Raw genomic sequence first — 16,981 nt, forward strand, 5'->3', positions numbered from 1 at the left:
GGTTGGGGGGCCTCCTCAACCGGGGCCTGCGGGAGGGGACCCTGCTCAGTGTGGGGGTCCCGCCAGGATGGAGCCCGCGGTGCAGGCTGGTGTGCTGACCCCCAAAGAGTTTTGGAATTGGGGGCGGTGTCGAGGTCGCCCCAGCCCGCTCCTCCCACCGCAACCCTGGGTGAGTCCCCGGGGAGGAAAAGGTGACACCGTGGCCAACGACAGGGTTTAATTCTGAGTCAGAGCGCAGAGTGCAGAGCTGGGCGCGCTGGTTGGGCCCCCGCCGCGCGGAGGGCCTACTTGGAGGCCACCTTCTTGGTCTTGTTTGGGGAGAACTCGGACTGCGGCGCAGCGGCCGTTTTGACCCCTCGCTGCCTCAGCTGGTTGAAGTAGTCCGCCCTCTCTAAGACGAGCCTCTGCGGAGGAAGGCAGGGGGCCCGGCTGCCCGGCCACACACCCCGGCAGACCCACCCTGTGCCCCCCCAGGGGCAGCTGCCGCGGCTGTGCCGTGCGGGCGGGGGCGGGGGGGCCGGAGGGGGCTCCGGCCCGCAGCCTTTGCCCCTTTCTGTGCTGACAACTCTCCCCTCTCCGGACTCTGGGGCAGCTCAGCCCTGACGCAGCGCTGCGTCCACTGTAACTCAGAGGCCTCTGGACCTCAGGGCCCTCCGTCAAGGTCCCTCTGTCCCACACCGGGAGGCTGCCCCTTCATGTCCCTAAGTCTCCTTCTTGGCCCCTGGGTGGTGCGGATGACCCCTGCCCGCCAGCGGCCCTCCCTCCCCCTTTCTCCTCCTCTGGCCTCTCCTCTCCCTCCCCTCACCTCTGTCCCTCCCTTGGCCCAAAGAGCAGCCAGGCCACAGAGGCCTCTCCCCAGGCCCCCACGCGGGGGCGCCCCTGCCCCTGAGGACTGTTGCCACCGGACAGGAGCAGCGTGGACCGGGAGTCACCGCCGTTTCCAGAGCGAAGGAGCCAGGTCTCAGGCCCAGCTGGGCAGAGCTGGGGGCAGGCTCCTGCTTCGGGACAGCGGTCAGGACCCCCGCCGCCCGGCCCCTCCCCAGCGCACCCTGGAGGGCTTGCTTCAGGGCGCTCCCTCGGTGCCTAGAGCAGCCTGGCCTCTCCAGCCCTGGGCACCACCGCCAGGTGGCGCCTGAGTGGAGAGGACAGTGCCAGGGTCGCGGAGCGGTGACAGCCAGGACCCGCAGGGGCGGCCCCAGTCCCCACCCAGGCCTCTCCCTCGGCCGAGGCTGCAGAGGTGCATGGTCTGGGTGCCCAGGACCCCGAGACAGAGCGCGCTGGCCGTACCTGCAAGGCTTCCAGGATGTCGCTGTCAGAGATCTCAGTGGCCAGGGACTTGATCCCTGAGGTGCCGAAGGTGGCCTGGATTATCTTGTTTCTTAGCCTTTCCAGCTGCAAGCAAAGCACAAATGCCAGCGCTGGCCTTGGCGGAGGGAGGGGCGGCCACGGCCCCCGACAGGGAGGAGCCTGCCGCCCCGGCCGAGGGTCCCCAAAGCTGGGAAGGAGGGCTCCCCTTGCCTCCCGGCTTTGGGCTCAAGGATGGAGGCAGAGGGTCACCAAGGGGCGCTGAACACGAAGGACTTTCTACCGCACCAGCTTTTTAAAGTGGAAGGGGAAACGTGAACACAGTTTTAAAAACTAATTTATAAAATAATGAAAGGCTTGGAGCGAGCCCCCGCCCCTTCCCCAGAGGAGCTTTGGGCCCTGGCTCCTCCGAACCCCAGGGAGACCCTCGCTGACTCAGCCGGGCGCCCTGCACGCCCACCGGCCCTCGCTTCGGGCATTTAAGAAAGCTCCTGGCGCACCACCCCCGCCCCCGCCCCGCTTGAACTGAAGGCCGGCGGAGCCCTGGAGCTCCGGGCAGCCCAGGGTCGGGGGCGCGAACCCGGGACTGAGTGCTTTCCAGGGCCACGCGGGCCTGCTGCTCGGCGTGCTGCGCCGCCTCCGTCTTGCTCTGCAGCGCCTCCCGCAGATGCTGCCACCTCTGCAGGTGGCCCTGGCTCTGGTTCACCTGGGCCTCCAGCTGGCTCGCCTTGGCGTTGGCCTCGGTGAGGGCCTGCTCGCGCTTCAGGAGCTCCCGCTCCAGCTCCCACACTTGCTGGGGTGGGGCGGGGCGGGGCGAGGGGCACAGAGGAGCTGTGGGCCCACAGGCCACCCCTGCACTCCTCCCCGCCCCCCAAGACAGCCAACTTCCCCCGAGTTCCTTAGGGCAAATCCGAACCCAGCGCCGGAGCGGGGCAGAGGGGGCGCTGCCGCAGGGAGAGGCCCGGCCCCGCCCGGAGGGGCCCGCCAGTGCCGCTTCACCTGTTGGAGGAGGAAGTTGTCCTTCTCCATGAGCCCCACCAGCTCGTCCCCCTTCTTTTCCTCCCGGAGTCTGGAGAACTGGAAGAAAGACAGACGGGGTGGCTCAGGGGACCCCAGGCGGAGGTCCCGGGGGGGCCCAGCGTCTGACTTCTCCCTCCCTGAGGGGTGTTTCCGGTGAGGGTGGAGGAGAAGGAGAGAAGGATAACGATACGCCGGGGCGTCGGGAAGCAGAGCCCAGGACCCGGGGCCCTGCGACAGCAGCAGAGGGAGCCGGGGACACGCCGCGCACACCTGCACCCGCGCAGAGGGGCCCCAGCGCTGGCCCAGAGGTGACACGGCGGGGCCGCGGGGCTGAAGGTTTGGCTGCCCCCCAAGCTGAGCCGCCAGTGGCAGGGCCCGAGCCCGGGGCTCGGGGGGCCCGGCCTGGGAGATGCCCGGCTCGGTTGAGGGTGGAGACCCCAGGCCCCGGACAGGGGTGTGGGCGCTGAAGAGAAAAGCAACGCGCTCCTCCCCCACGGGGGGCCCGGGTGCGGGCAGCGAGGCCTTGGGTCCAGGCAAGCCGGCCTTCCCGCTCCCGGGGTCCGGGGAGCCGACCCCACCAAGAGGGAAGGCCCGCAAGTTCTCCTCCTGAGCCCTCGATCAGAAGTGCCACCGGGCATCCTGACGTGGGAGCCCAGTTCTCCCATGAACGACAGAGACCCAAACAAACGGACAAGGGGGACTTGTAGGAAACAGAAATGACGTGAGAGGGTACAACTGAGGATGATCGCGGGCGCCCGGTGCGGGGAGAGAGGGCGCCGTAGAGGAGAGACAGAGGGCGGGCTTCCGGGGGGCAGGGGGGAGAGGAGCATTCGGAGAGCAAGGGGCAGGCCGTGGACATCGCGACTGCTGTTGCCACAGCCAGACTGCGGGGGGCGCTGGGTGAGCCAAAGGGCTGTCCTGAAAGGGGAGCAAAGCCGCGAGACGTGGGGGGAAGACACAGGAAGGAAAGAGAGGACCACAGCGTGGGTCCGCTGGCCGCACGATGGGGCCCCCCCGGCGGCCCGGGGGGAGCGAGGAGGAGATGGCAGGCCATGCGAACAGAGGAAAATCCCAGAACGAGCAGATGGACACGGTTTCCAGCTGGCGCCTCAGGGCCCAGGACGGTGGACCTAGACCCTCAACAAGAGGCAACTTTGTGAAGTTTCAGAACAGCGGGGAGAATCTACACAGGACCTCCCACCCGTCCAGAGGGGGAGCGGCCACCACCAGGAAGTCGTGGGAACGCACAGGAGTTAGGGCGGCCTTGGGCTTCCCGCCCGCAGCCGCGGGCTCGGGGACTCGGGCACGGGGAGCTGCGACCCGTCACCCTGGTGCGGGAGCACTTTCCAAGCGGGGACTCTGCAGCCAGCCCAAGTGCTGATGCACAGAGCGAAGGCCTGGCAGGCTCGCGGCGCCCCAGGGCTCGCCCTCACGCCCCTTTACTCAAACACAACAGGAGGATGCTCCCGCGGAAACCGCAGATCAAGGAAGAAGAAGATGCGGGCGCAGCAGTTGCCACAGGCGGTTTACAGAGGGCAGTGCTGGCCACAAACCTGTTTCAGTTCTGCGTGTGCTACCAGCAAACGCAGCCTCGCCTCACCTCACTGACGTTGATGGGCCAGTGTGAGGGGGTGGGGCAGGGGGAGGCGGAGAGAGATTCCTAATGAGCTCAGTCGCCTTCGGGGGAAGGGGGAGGAGGAGGGGGGAGGGCAGGACACCCCTGTCAGCATAACAAGACTGTGGGACGTTGGCTCTTCAGGCCGCACGGGCAGAAGACGCCTATGGAAATATGGGCTAAAATGCCTCACAGGGAGCGGGCTCAGCAGAGCGGAGACTCTCTGAGCATGGGGGGGACCCTCACCCCGGGGCGCGGGGGCCCAGAGGCCCAGGAGGCAGGGTGACTGGGGCCAGAGGGCAGCACGGGTGTGGGGTCCCCGCTGTGCAGCCCACGCCGCCTCCATCTGCCCAGCGACCCTGGGCGAGTCCCTTCTGCTCCCCAAGTTCGGCGTCTCCGGCGGCGGAACAGAACAGCGGGCGCCTGCCCTGGAGCTGCCCCCCCCCGCCCCCGCGTGCGTAAGGACGCGGCCACCTTGTCGGTCATGGCTTGCAGCTGGTGCTTCCGCTCCCGAAGCTCCTTCTGCAGCAGCTCGTTTTCCGTGTTGACCCTCTGCAGCTGGGACTCTTGGTGGTCCACTTGTCGTTGTAAAGACACGCAGGCTCCTGAGTGGGCGGCGGGAAGGGCGGGGAAGGGCTGACCAAGGCCGGGGCGGGGCTGGGGCCACCGGTCACAGCCGGAGGGCTCTGACCCCACCGCAGCTGCCCTCCGGCTCCATCGGCACCCGCTGCCCTTCCCCAGGGCTCGCTGCCCAGCGGAGCAGGGTGGGCCCCGGCCGTCTGGCGGGCGCAGCGGGGGGGCCTGGACACCCCCACTGCCCAGCCTGGGGTCGGGGGCCGGTGCCACCTTGCGTCCGGTAGCCTCCTACCTGTTGCCAGGGAATGCCTGATCCTGGCCACCTCGAGCTCAAACTGGAGCTCCTGGGTCACCTGCTCGTACTCCTGCAGCTGGGCCATCAGCTCCTCCTCGAAGTCCTCGTCCCGGGACCAGGTCCGCCGCCTGATGCCCTCCCAGTCCTCCGGCGCCTCCTTCTCCTCCATCAGCTCCAGCTCCGCCTCCTCCTTCTCCTCCTCCTCCTCCTCACCTCCCTCCTGGCCTGCAGCCTTCGCAGCAGCAGCCGCCGCCGCCTTCTCCGCCTCCCCCTCCAGGCCCTCTTCCTCCTCCGAGTGCCTGGCTCTTTGCCCCGTGGCACACTCCTCCTGCACCTGGGGGCGGGAAGGGACACAGGGCTGCGGGTGCCGGGGGCTGCGGGGTCATATTCAGGGACGGTCTGCAGCGCCGCGCCCCACACTTCACGTGTGTCCCCAGCATCGAATCGGGCTGCAGCCTCAGGCAAGAAAATCCGGTCTTAGAAAGAGCAGGGGCTGCCTACCGGGGCCTGGGCCTGCCTTGTCCTGCCCTCCACCCAGACCTAGGGAGGGGCCGCGTCCCTGAGCCCATCTGACAGATGCAAGGGCGCAGATGCCCCATGTCCTGCCGTCGGGACAGGGCCAGGCCAGGCCTGGGGACTCCGCCTGCAGGGATCCTTCCCTCCTAGGATGGTGGAGCTGACCCTCATCTTACAGGTGGGGATGCTGAGGCCCGAGAGCGCCACAGCCTGTCCCCGGGGGAGAGCAAGCCAGCGGCAGGACGCAGGCGGGCTGTCCAGTTCATGGCTCTTCTTTAAAAAAATTCTACTTACTGCCCGGGCTGGTGGGGCGCAGTGGATTGCACACCGGCCTGCGAACCAAAGGGCCTCTGGTTCGATTCCCAGTCGGGGCACGGGCCTGAGCTGCAGGCCAGGGCCCCAGCGGGAGGGTGTGCGAGAGGCAACCACACATGGATGTTTCTCTCCCTCTCATTCTCCTGCCCTTCCCCTCTGTCTAAAAATAAACAAGTAAAATCCTAAAAAAAAAAAAAAAATTACTTTCTGATTTGAGAAAGATGGAGAGAGAGAGAAACATTGCTTTGCAGTTCCACTTATGTATGCTTTTCTGGTAGACTCCTGCGTGTGACTGGGGGCCGAACCAACAGCCTGCGGTGCCGGGACAACGCTCTCCCCGGCCCAGCCCGGCCTGAGCCACTTTTCTGCATCGCAGCCCCGTCTCCCCTGCTCGGGACCTGGCCTGTTGCTCCGGACCCTGAGACCCAGCCCGAGCTCCCCCAAGGGCTGGCTGTCTTCCAGGATGGCGGGACGGTGGCGGGGGCACGGTACATGCCAGGGCCCTGAGGGTCCTCAGGAGACGCGGACGCTCTGGAAGGAGCGTCCGCATCGGGCCAGGGCCGGCGGCACGCGTGTGCTCTGCTCACCTTCGTGCCCTGGCACACGGGCGCCTCAGGGCCTCTGCTCTGGAGGACGTCCCTCAGCTGCTTCTTCAGGGCCGCTTGCTCCTCCTGCAGCGCCAGGATCTCCTCGTCCTTCTTCTGAACCTGCGTCTCCAGCTGGGAGAGACGCTGCACCTCCTCCCCCAGCGTGGCCAGGCAGTGGTCCTGGGCAGAACACGGGGCAGCCCTGTGAGCCGCCCAGCCACCCTCGTCCCCGCCCCCGCCCCCTGCCGGGCAGCGGCTCCGACCCAGGAGGAGCAGGCCTGCTGTCCGGGGGCCCCGAAACGCCAGCCCAAGATGGGCGCTTCTCAACGCAGCCACTCCCTGACGCAGGGCTGCCCTCGAACCCTTGCCCAGGGAGGTTGCCGGCAGCCAGCCCTTCAGCCCGGCAGCCGGCCAGCTGCCCGCTGTGATGGAGGACGCCGGTCTGCCGTGCAGCCCCCCCTCAGCAGTCACCCCCTCTGAGGGCCACCCCAGGCGCCTTCGGACCCTCTACCTCCCGGGCTCAACACCTCGATGCCCTAGATTCTCCAAAATCAGAGACACAGTACAGGGCAGGGGGTGGGGGGTTGTTCACACAGGAAGCAGAAAGGACGTGTCCCTGGCAGCCTTGAAGTTAGCGAGACTAAAGAGCATTCTTCAGGCAGGAGGCAGAGGGTCCCAGACAGGATGCTGGAAAGAAAGGTAACTAGAAAGTCCTCCAAGGTTTGCAGATTAAAGGAGAGGCTTCCACACAAGCCTTTTTGTGAGTCAAAGAAGAATTCACCAAGGAGTCAGGGAAAATTTTTAAACTGAACAATAATGAACACTTGGACATAGTGAGACTGGGGGGTGCAGCTAAAGCTGTAACCAAGAGCAAATTTATAGCCTTAAAATGCCTCTATCAGAGAAAACAATGGAAAACAATTATGTAAGTATCCACCTCTAGAACTCAGAAAAAGACTGCAGATTAAACGTAAAGAGGGAAGAGGCTAGTACAGGTAAGTGCGAGAATGAACACTGCCGCGAGGGACAGGGGGCGAGGAGAGGGCAAGCCGGTGCGGCAGCACCTGAACATCTGGAGAACCTGAGGGCATGTGGAATTAATGTGCTGCTAGGGTGGAGGGAAAGAACAGTCACGCAGACATCACGCGTCCTCGCCTGGCCTGGGTGACCAAGATGCGCGCGTGTCCCGCACCAGACAGTGGTCACCGCAAAGAGGGCGCTCGCTCCCGCCGGGGCGCTGCATGGGCACGGCGCGAGGGGAGTGGAAGCCCCAGGCTCCCACCGCCGAGCTGCCGGAGGCCGCCACGCCCACAGCCCTTCCCCACAGGCTCACATGCCTGGGCTGAGGGTCCCTTCCGCCGTCTGAACAAAACGCAGCGCTGCAAAGAACGCCCTGGCGCTGCCTCTGTGTGACTCTCCCTGGCTACGCCATCCGGCTCGTTCCCTGAAATGGAATTGCTCGGCCAACGGGCAGCAACACTTCCGAAACTATGAAATCTACCACCATACGCAGAGGCGGCATTTAGGAAATCAGCGTCAAGCGTGTACGCGCAGACCCACACTCCACCGGTGTGTCTAACTCCTATTTATTATCATTGTCACTAAGTGTTCACCATCTTAAAAAACAAAACAGAAGCTGCCCTGGCTGGTGTGGCTCAGTGGACTGAGTGCAGCCTGCGAACTGAAGGGTCGCCGGTTCGATTCCCACTCAAGGCACATGCCCGGTTGTGGGCCAGGTCCCCAGTACGGGACGCACGAGAGACAACCCATTGATGTTTCTCTCCCTCCCTTGCCCTCTCTCTAAAATAAATAAATAAATAAAATCTTTAAAAAAAAAAAACAGAAGCTAATTCTAAGAAAAGACTATGAACAGCGATAAACTTCTAGCAAGACTGATGGAGCGAAAGAGAGAGATGTGAGTTAGCAAAGCGGAATCTCCCACAGGTGTGGGGAGGATAAGCCTGCTCAGCCCAGGGTTAGGTGAATACATTTGAAAATTCACATAAAATGGACACATTCCTAGAAAAACATAGCTAACCCAAATGGCAGCAAGAGGAAAGAGGAAGTCTGACTATCTTAACTATCTTAAAGTATCAAATTTGTTGTAAACTCTGACCCTGTAAGATACCCCCAGACACAGATTGCCACAGCGATGAATTCTTCAGAACTTAACAAAGAAATAACTCCAACCTTATGCAAACTCTTTCAGAGAGAGAGAGAAAGAAAGGCGGGGACTGCGCCCCACCTTCTCCTGGTCACGAGGTCCGACTAACCGTGACACCGCCGTCAAACAAAGGGATTCCAAGGCAGACAGCGAGTGGGCCAGGCGCCCTCAGAAACGCAGGGGGAAGACCGACTTGGCAGGGAACCGACTCGTGGGTCAATCTCTGCATTCTGAGCCGATCCGCCCTGTTTCTACGAGAATGTTCTCCCAAGTTGGGCGACTGGGCACGAAGCTGGGTAGGGGCGGAAGGTCAGGATCGCGACCGCGGGCTGCACACCAGTGGGTAACGCCACCGAGGCTTCAAGAGCCACCCTCTGCGCTGAGGATGGACAGGGGCCGGAAGGCTTCTGAAGCATCTGACTCACAGATGCCAAAGGTGGGGCCTGGAGATCATTTAGACCCCGTGTGGGGACGCTGCGCGCCCAGCTAACTGGTTCTAGAACAGGGCCCCGGGCACGGGCAGGGCAGCCTGTCCCACAGGGCGCAAGCTGGGGTGTCAGGGCGGGGCCCACGCCCAGGGCCTGCGCTCGGCGGTACCTTCTCGTGGATGACCCAGAGGTACCAGGGAATCTGCCTCCTCAGGTGGCGCTGCCCCATGATGTGGCTGCTGGCGACCAGGCTCAGCGCTGGGGACTCGCTCTTCTTCCGAAAGTAATTGAACTCGCAGATGCTCTTACTAAAGGGAAGGAGGGGCCCTGTCCAGAAGCAGGGGCATCATCAGGCTCTTCCCACCTGAGCGGCCCTGGCGTCTTCCACCCCTGCCTCCAAGGGCCCCTCCGAGACCCTCCCGCCCCCAGCTGGCTCTGCCACGCCTCCAGGCCACGCCCTGTTGTCCTTCCGGACCCCGGGCCCAGTGTCTACTGACCAAGTGGAGGGACGCACAAAGCCAGGCTCCCAGGGCCTGGGGGACAGCAGGGCACGGTCATCCTTGGGCTGCCTGTGCACAGGTGGCCCTGGACCCTTGCCCGGGACCTTTCATATTCAGGACAGGTGTGGATTTCATGTTTGGATAATGAGAATAAGTGTCTTTGTCTGCAGGAAGGGTGCCGATCGGCCTCTCGACGCAGGGAGGGGTGCGTGCCAGGGCCTCCTGCGTACGGACGCGGGGCCGGGCAGGGGTCCCGGGAAGTGGGTCCCCTGGAGCGGGAGCGGGCAGCCCCGGGGGGCGGGGGCCCCGGCAGGTGCAGGCCGAGGCCCTCAGGGCGTGGGTGCCAAGGAGGGGCCCCAGTGCCCCGCAGGCCCGCCCTCACCGTCCACCTTCATGTCCGGGTCCTGCTGGCTGGAGGGGGGGTCCTCGGGCCTCTTCGAGTCCTCGGAGTCCAGGGGCGCCGCCGCGGGCCAGGCCGCTGTGGAGTCTGACCCTGCGGAACCTTAACAACGCCGGCAGGTGACCAGCGCGTCTTCCCGAGGCCTCCGGGCAGGCATGTGTATGTCATTTTTTTTAAAGGTCAGGTAGGATGCAAGGGGACTTTTCTCAGTAGCCGTGTGGGACCGAGCCCTGGGACCCCATGGAAACACGGCTGCGACTGCCGCCCGCAGCTCGCGTGTCCGCCGAGACCCACCCGGTGCGACTTAATTTTTGCAAAGCTCGGGGCCCAGCGCAGAGCCTGGACGGGCCCGCGGGGTCCTGGCTGAGACCCCCGGACAGGACCCCCGGTGCTGGCTGAGGGCATCGCCGTCTCGCAGGATGGCGCCGCGCGTGGGACAGGGGGCCAGCCCAGGCCCCGAAGCCGCGGGCCTGGGGTGACGCCCAGCCTGGCCGACGCTCCCGCCACGCTGTGCGCCTTGCGCCTGCTGCCCTCTTGACCCTCAGAGCCCGTGGGTCAGACCGGGCGGTGGCTGAGGCCCCTGCCAGGCCCGTCGGTGGTCCCGACGTCCTCAGCTCTGCGCTTCACAAGGGTTGGCTTGTCGTGGGCTATCTCTGGCCTTACGGACCTCCTTCCTGAAGCTTCCAGAACCTTCCACCTTCTCCCTCTTTCCCACCCCAACCCTACTGAATCCCTGGTGGGTGAGACACCAAGAAGCAAGAGGCTGGGAAACAAAACCCGGACAGTAAAGGGGGCAGACGGTCCTTTCCTCCCCCGCCCTCCTTCCATTGCGCAGCAACGGACAGCGATTTCAGAAGCAGGATGACTTCACGAAGGCCTGGCTCCAGCAGGGAAGGGGGCGTTTTCTCGAGGGCCCTCGGAGGTGGCTCTCACCACAATTCGATGTGGATGTGGCGCGGGAGCAGAACTGGGGGCAGCCCGGACGCTTGAGAAACACCCTCCGCATCTCCTCCATCTCTGACATGAAGCTCCTGTCCTCGGGGCCGGTGTCCAGCGTGGCCTCTCTCTGGCCGCACTGAGGAAGGAGACAGGCACGGAGAGAAAGAACCGGGCGTCACCAGGGCCTTGTCGTGTGGGCCCCTGGCCGTGGTCTGTGCCCTCCCCCTGCAAACCGCAAGCTTGCCGACGGCCCCGCGGATGGATGGGCTCCAGGAGCCGCGGTGACCGTCTGTGTAGAGAGCACCCAGGGGCCGGGGGCTCCCCCGTCTCCCTCAGCACGTGGGAAACGCATGCACCCTTCCTGCGTTCTCTTCTCCCCCTTCGCCCCTTCAGGCCCCCCGCAGAAGGCTGTGGGGCGCACCGCGTCTTCTCCCCGTCCCCAAAACTCGCTCAGAGAGCTCCGCGGGCAGCTCCCGCAGGCCTTTCCCAGGCGGATCCTCTCCAAGGCCCCGCCGGCCCGCACCTTCCTCCAGCAGACCCAGTCGGTGGCCCGAGCCGACTTGCTGAGGGAGGGCTGCTTTGGGCGGACTTTCCATTCTGGGGCTTGGCAGTCCCGGCTGCCCGTGCTCTTGACGACCGCCTGTCCCTTCTCCATCGAGTTGGCAGGAGACTCGGCTTGTGCGGCCTGCTGGCTCCTAGAGGCCATATCAGGAGGGCGGGACAGGGGACCCAGCTTCGCCCTTGAGTGACAGCTTAGCGGACGGCTCCAGTCGACGTCGAGGGGGACGCGGCCCCAGTGTGGGCCTAACCCTGGCCCAGGTCAGGACCAGACCAGCTTCCCAAGCTCCGCATCCTATGGGATCCTGGGAGCAGCGGACGGCATCACAGATGTCTCCATGGAAACAGAGCAGGACACTCATCTTAATTTCCTGAGTCTCATCTTAATTTTTGACTGGGCAGGTGCTCCAGAAGCTGCTTCTGCTGGACTCGGGGCGGTGGCTCGAGGCGTTGGCAGCTGATCTCCTGGGTTTTTGTTTGTTTTTCTTTTCCATCACCAGCGTTCCACCTTATGTAAAATCCGGCACTGGGTCAGGGGCCCTGATATGAAAATTAGATGTCCTGGGTTAATGCGCGCAATGTAGAGGCATTTCTTAACACCTGATACTGTCATTCTTTTTAAAACATAGAACCAGGCCCTGGCCGGTGTGGCTGGGTTGGCTGGAGCGCCACCCCGTGCACCGCAAAGTTGCGGGTGTGACCCCAGGTCGGGCACAACGCCAGGGGTGTGGGTTCGGACTTCGCTGGGGCCGTGTGCGGGAGGCAACCGACCGAAGTTTCTCACGTCGACGTTCCTCTCGCTCTCTCTCAAATCAATGAATGTATCCCTGGGTGAGATTTTAAAAAATAGTAAAAAGAAATAAAAAATAGAACTGGGGTGGAGAGGGGAGAGATGTTCTGTGGAGAAACGTTCGCTGTGGTCCCCTTGAAACCTCACCGTCCCAGATTCTTGGACATCAGGCCTCGGGCTGGCCAAGGCCGCAGGAAGGGGCGGCGAGCCTCGCGGCCGGGGCTGCCCGGAGAGCTTCACCACGGCCGCTCCGTGGTTTTCAAACTGCAGTGAGAAAAGACAAAACAAAACCAGGCACAAGACGCCCCGTCGTGTGTGATTACATCGATAGGACGTGTCCCGAGCAGGCAAGTCCAGAGCGAGACCCACACGGCGGGCCCGGGGGCTGGGGGCAGGAGGAGGGCCACGGGCTCTCCCTTTGCGGGAGGTGAACGCCCTGGCTCTAGACGGCGGCGGTGGCCGCACAGCGTTGTCAACGCACTGCCCGCCCCTGATGCGCACTTTAAAATGGTGATTTTTATCTGATTAAGAAACCCCAGTAGCTGTCCTAAGTATTACATCTACCTAACCTACAATGTGATACATTTTCCTTTTAATAGTATTTCAAAGGAATGAAGAGAAGGGGTCTCCTGGGCTCACACGTTCGCCGCAGCCCGACAAGCTGCACAGAGCAGGTCTGGCAGCGCAGGTCGGGCGGCGGCGGCCTCCCGGGCGCCCTTCCAGGACCGGCGTTCTCGAAGGGTGTTTCTGTGAGAATTGACCAATAAAATACACCAGACCGGTGGAGCACATGGCACACTACATTCCTCCTGGCCTGTGCGAGCCTTCAACAGCTTTCCTTCCATCCTCCCTTCCCCTGACGAACACCAGCGTCGCCCCATGTCCGGCTCCGTCGGGGCCCCAGCTGGGATTCCGTGAATGTTCAGACCCGCTGGGTCCCTTCTCCTCTCACGGAGCTTGCACTCCAGAGGCTGTAGGCCAAGATGGATGAACGGGCTGGCTCTGTGCTGATGCTGCATCCCAAATACAATGGCGATCGCTTCGGGAGGCATTAAGAAGATGCAGAAGATATTTACACACCCATGGTTGTAGCAGCATTACTCACAGTTGCTAAAAGGTAGGAGTAACCCACGTGCCCTGGGTGGATGGGTGGGTGGGTGGATGGAGCAACAAAGCGTGGTATGTATATAGACAATGGAGCGTGAGCCAGCCTCAGAAAGGAAAATTTTGACTCTTGACACAACATGGATGAATGTTGAGAACATTATGCTAAGTGAAATAAGCCAGATGCAAAAGAGCAAATACTGTGCGATCCCACCTCCACGAGAACCCGCAGCAGACACGCTCACAGAGACAAAAGTCGTGCAGGGAAGGAGAGCGCTCTGAGCCGCGTGCAGCCTTGGGGCCCGTGAGGGGACCGGCCATTGGGAACCTGCGCGCCTGTGGAGGCAGCCGGAGCCCCCTCGGACGCCTAGCACGGGTGCCGGGGCCGCTGTAACACACGCCGCGGGCCGGGTGTGCGCAGCTCAGCTCGCCTCGACCGGATCCGGATCCGGAGGCCCGCAGTCTGAGACCGAGGCACGGGCGGGGCCCGCCTCAGTCTGCCCCCGGCCCCTGGGGCTGCTGGCCTCCTGGGGGCCCCTGGGCTTGTAGACCTGTCAGCCCCTCTCTGCTTGTCTGCACATGGCCTTCTCCTTGTGTGTGTGTCTGTGTCCAAATTTCTTCTTTTACAAGGTCCCCCAACACATGGGACTAGGGCCCATCCTACTCGGCTATGGCCTCATCTTAACCAGTTACATCTCAACAACCCTGTTTCCAAATAAGGTCACGTTCCCCGTCGGGTTAGGACGTTTGGGTGTTGTAGGGTAAACGGAGGCAGTCTGACCCCTGCGCCCCGGTGTCTGGGTAGCTAAGGGAGGCGTCTCTCACAGCCTTGAAGGGGCCTCATAAAGCGATGTTCTCAGAGCCTTGTGACCGGCCCGATATCTGGCTCCGGAATGTGAAGCGAGCTCGCTTCTGCAGTCTTATGCCTGTTACCTAACAGCCTGGCCTGTTGCCACGTTGTTTTTTCTAGTACTTAAGAAGGTAGGGGCTTCTCACTGGGGGCGCAGACACAGATGCGCAGCTTGTGGCCTGCGTGGCTAGCCCACCCGTGAATAAAGGCGCGTCAGGCATCCCCAGGGCCCCGCCCGTTTTCCTCCGTCTCCCTGAGTCTTGAGTGGACCTGCCTGGCCTTGACAGGCTGCAACACAGGTGTGACTTTGGGGGAGACCCAGTTCAACCCGTAACACCACCCTCTGTCCAGTTGGAAGTGCAGGAGCTCTCGGATGGGGGAAATCGGGGGCAGCAGAGGCTCCGCGTGGGAATAGCAGGCTCAGAGAAAGTCCGAAACCACGGGAGGCACGCGCTTGGAGTCAGGTGCCGCTGGAGCCGGTGCTTCCTCGGACTGCAGGCCCCGCCCACATCTGGGCCTCGCCCCCAAAGCCCCGCCCCGCCCCGAGCCCAGGCCCCGCCCCCAGACCGGTCCCTGCAGGGCCCGGGGTCGCGGTTCTTGCGTAGGTGTCACCCCAGCCTGCCCAGGCGCCCCACGCCAGGACCCCAGTATTCCCGGAGAGCCGAGTGGGCCGAGGACGTGTCGTCGCTTTAGGATTCTGTGCCCTGCAGGGCAGCATTGCTGGGCGGACAGGCCGCCCCATCATTCCTCACGTCAGCTCGTGGACTTGGGGAGTAAACCCAGCAGCTCCGTTTTGTTAAACTGCGACCAGCTCTCTGGCCGGTTCCTTGCATCTCGCGCTGGCGGCGTCACAGTGAGCGATCCGAGACGATTCAGGGCTGGGGACACGGAGCCTCGCCACGTCGGTGTGTGGGCTGGGCTGCCGTCCTCTGCCTGGTTGGCTTCCCCAGAGCTTGCGGCGCTGGCCTCGCCTCCCGCTGCAGTCACGGTCGCGGCTGCTAGTCCTCAGCCGCCAATTGCTCTCCCGGGCGGCCCCGCCTCCGCCCCGCCCCGTCCCCACCCACCCCTTCCCGCAGTATCTGCCCTGTGGGGCCTTCTCCCGCTGCCTGCGAAGGTCTGCGCTCCCCGTCCCCCAGGGAGGTCCGCTCTACCACCAGGGATGTCTGCCGGCCACTTTGCAGCTGTCCCTGCCCTCGAAATGAAGAGGCCATTGGTGGGTGCCCTCCCAGCTGGCCCACCAGACCCTTCTCTCGGGAGCCTCCAGCACCATGGTGTCGGGGCAGCACGAGATGGTTTCATGACATCGCAGCGGGGCCTCGGCCACCCTGGCCTGGCTGTCTTCAGTGTTTGGGGGGCTCAGCAGCGGAGCCCCGCTCCGGAGTTTAATGGACCGGCAGCTACTGGTTGCTCTACATGGCTGAGGGTCCGTGGGGGGTGGGGAGAGGCCTCGGGGCCCAGGGGTCAGCCGGCACGCAGGTGGTCCCAGGACAGGGTGCAGACGCTGTCCTCAGTGGCCTGGGGTAGGATAGGTGCCGGTCCCTCTGCAGATGTTTGTCGGCCACCTGCTGCAGGCAGGCACGACCTCAAATACAGTGCATTCAGTAGAGACAGACGAGGAGATCCCTGAGGAGGGGACCAGCCCGTGGGGACAGGGAGGGTGAGGGGCGCTGCTTCGGGCAAGGTGGCCGCAGAGGCCCTGAGGAGGACGGAGTTCCACCGGGGACCCGAAAGCATGAATGAGCTGGCCCTGCCGTGCAGGTATCTGGGGACAACCGTTCTGGGCAGAGAGGGTGCCCAGTCCTTACAGGTCAGAAGCAGTGGCCTGTGTGGCTTATTCAGGGACTCGGGGTGCGACCTCCGAGCTGGCAGGAATGCGGAGAACTTGGGGGGAGGCGCCGACCCGGAGGTCGGAGTGGCAGCCAGGGTTGCGGGCATGGAGCCTGGGGAAGCCCCTGGGTGCAGAGGGAGCAGAAGGCCGACGGGCCTGACCTGGGTGTTGGGTGCAAGGCTCCGGCAGGGCCTCCCACTGTGCGGGAGACCACCCCGGGGGGGTCGGGGCGGGCGGACCGGAGGCACGGCGGGTTGGGGTCCCGGCCACCGCAATGCAGCAAATCACAGAAACGTGAGTCAGAATTGTTTTGCTGGCAGAAGGTCTGGCCTTCAATTTGTTTTTTTAAAAAAACCAACGAGCAACACCTGTGAGCGCAGTCCAGCACAGCACAGTAGCGGGGCCGCCCGGAGTTCAGGCCTGGGCCAGAGAGGCAGCGGCCGGATTGGGAGACGGTGAGCGGAGAGCCTTCGGGCCTGCTCGGTGCCCCCGCCCCGGTGTGGGCCACGGTATCGCCACCCAGCAGCTGAGGCGGACCGGCCGGGCAGCGGTCCCCCGGGTCCGCGGTGGCCACAGCCAGCTGCACCAGAGCAGGCCTGCTCAGCCCCACGTCCACGGCCCCAGGGCTGGCTGCGTGCTCGGCGGGCAGGCCCGGCCGACTTTGGGGGCAGCCGAGTTTGCATACAGCTCCCAACCCACCCCAACTCTCTCCAAAACCCTTAACTGCTGTTGCTACTGTGGACCCTACAGATAGGAGACACCCACTGAGAAGGGCTCCGGGTGTCTAACCGGGTTCACGTTTTCAAAAAACAGCCTAGCCCTGACCGGTGGGGCTCAGCCGACTGCGTGCCGGCCCATGGACTGAAGGGTCACGGGTCCCATTCCCGTCAGGGCACAGGCCTGGCTTGCAGGCCAGGTCCCCAGTTGGGGGGCATGTGAGAAGCAACCAATCCATCTGTTTCTTGCACATCAATGTCTCTCTCTCCCCCTTTCTTTTCCCTTCCCCTCTCATAAAAGCAAATAAAATATTTTAAAATATAAAAGTAAAAAGCAGAGCCTAGCAGACATGTCTTCACGAGGCCTCTCACACACAGCGCACTCAGGGAGCAGCTGCACTGACCAGCCTGCCATCACTCTGTCCTGCCCGCTGAGCAGCCCTTATATAGGGCTTCCTGGAGTCCTGTTTCAACC

The 16,981-nt window shown here is 63.6% G+C and overlaps 1 protein-coding gene across 1 annotated transcript; it reads right to left on the reverse strand.

Moving 5' to 3' along the window:
• Positions 1–284: 284 nt before the first annotated feature.
• CCDC27 (coiled-coil domain containing 27) lies at positions 285–11,366 on the reverse strand. The gene is made up of 11 exons (XM_054583667.1): positions 11,184–11,366; positions 10,655–10,796; positions 9,704–9,814; positions 8,991–9,148; positions 6,230–6,409; positions 4,809–5,022; positions 4,415–4,545; positions 2,305–2,382; positions 1,886–2,098; positions 1,288–1,392; positions 285–404 (listed from the first exon to the last, which is right to left on the reverse strand). The coding sequence occupies exons 1-11, from the start codon at positions 11,364–11,366 to the stop codon at positions 285–287; spliced, it is 1,635 nt and encodes a 544-aa protein (XP_054439642.1).
• Positions 11,367–16,981: the final 5,615 nt, after the last annotated feature.

The sequence above is a fragment of the Pteronotus mesoamericanus genome, unplaced genomic scaffold, assembly GCF_021234165.1.
Source record: "Pteronotus mesoamericanus isolate MK-2021 breed Mesoamerican mustached bat unplaced genomic scaffold, CSHL_Meso_final contig_1193, whole genome shotgun sequence".
Lineage (NCBI taxonomy): Eukaryota > Metazoa > Chordata > Mammalia > Chiroptera > Mormoopidae > Pteronotus > Pteronotus mesoamericanus.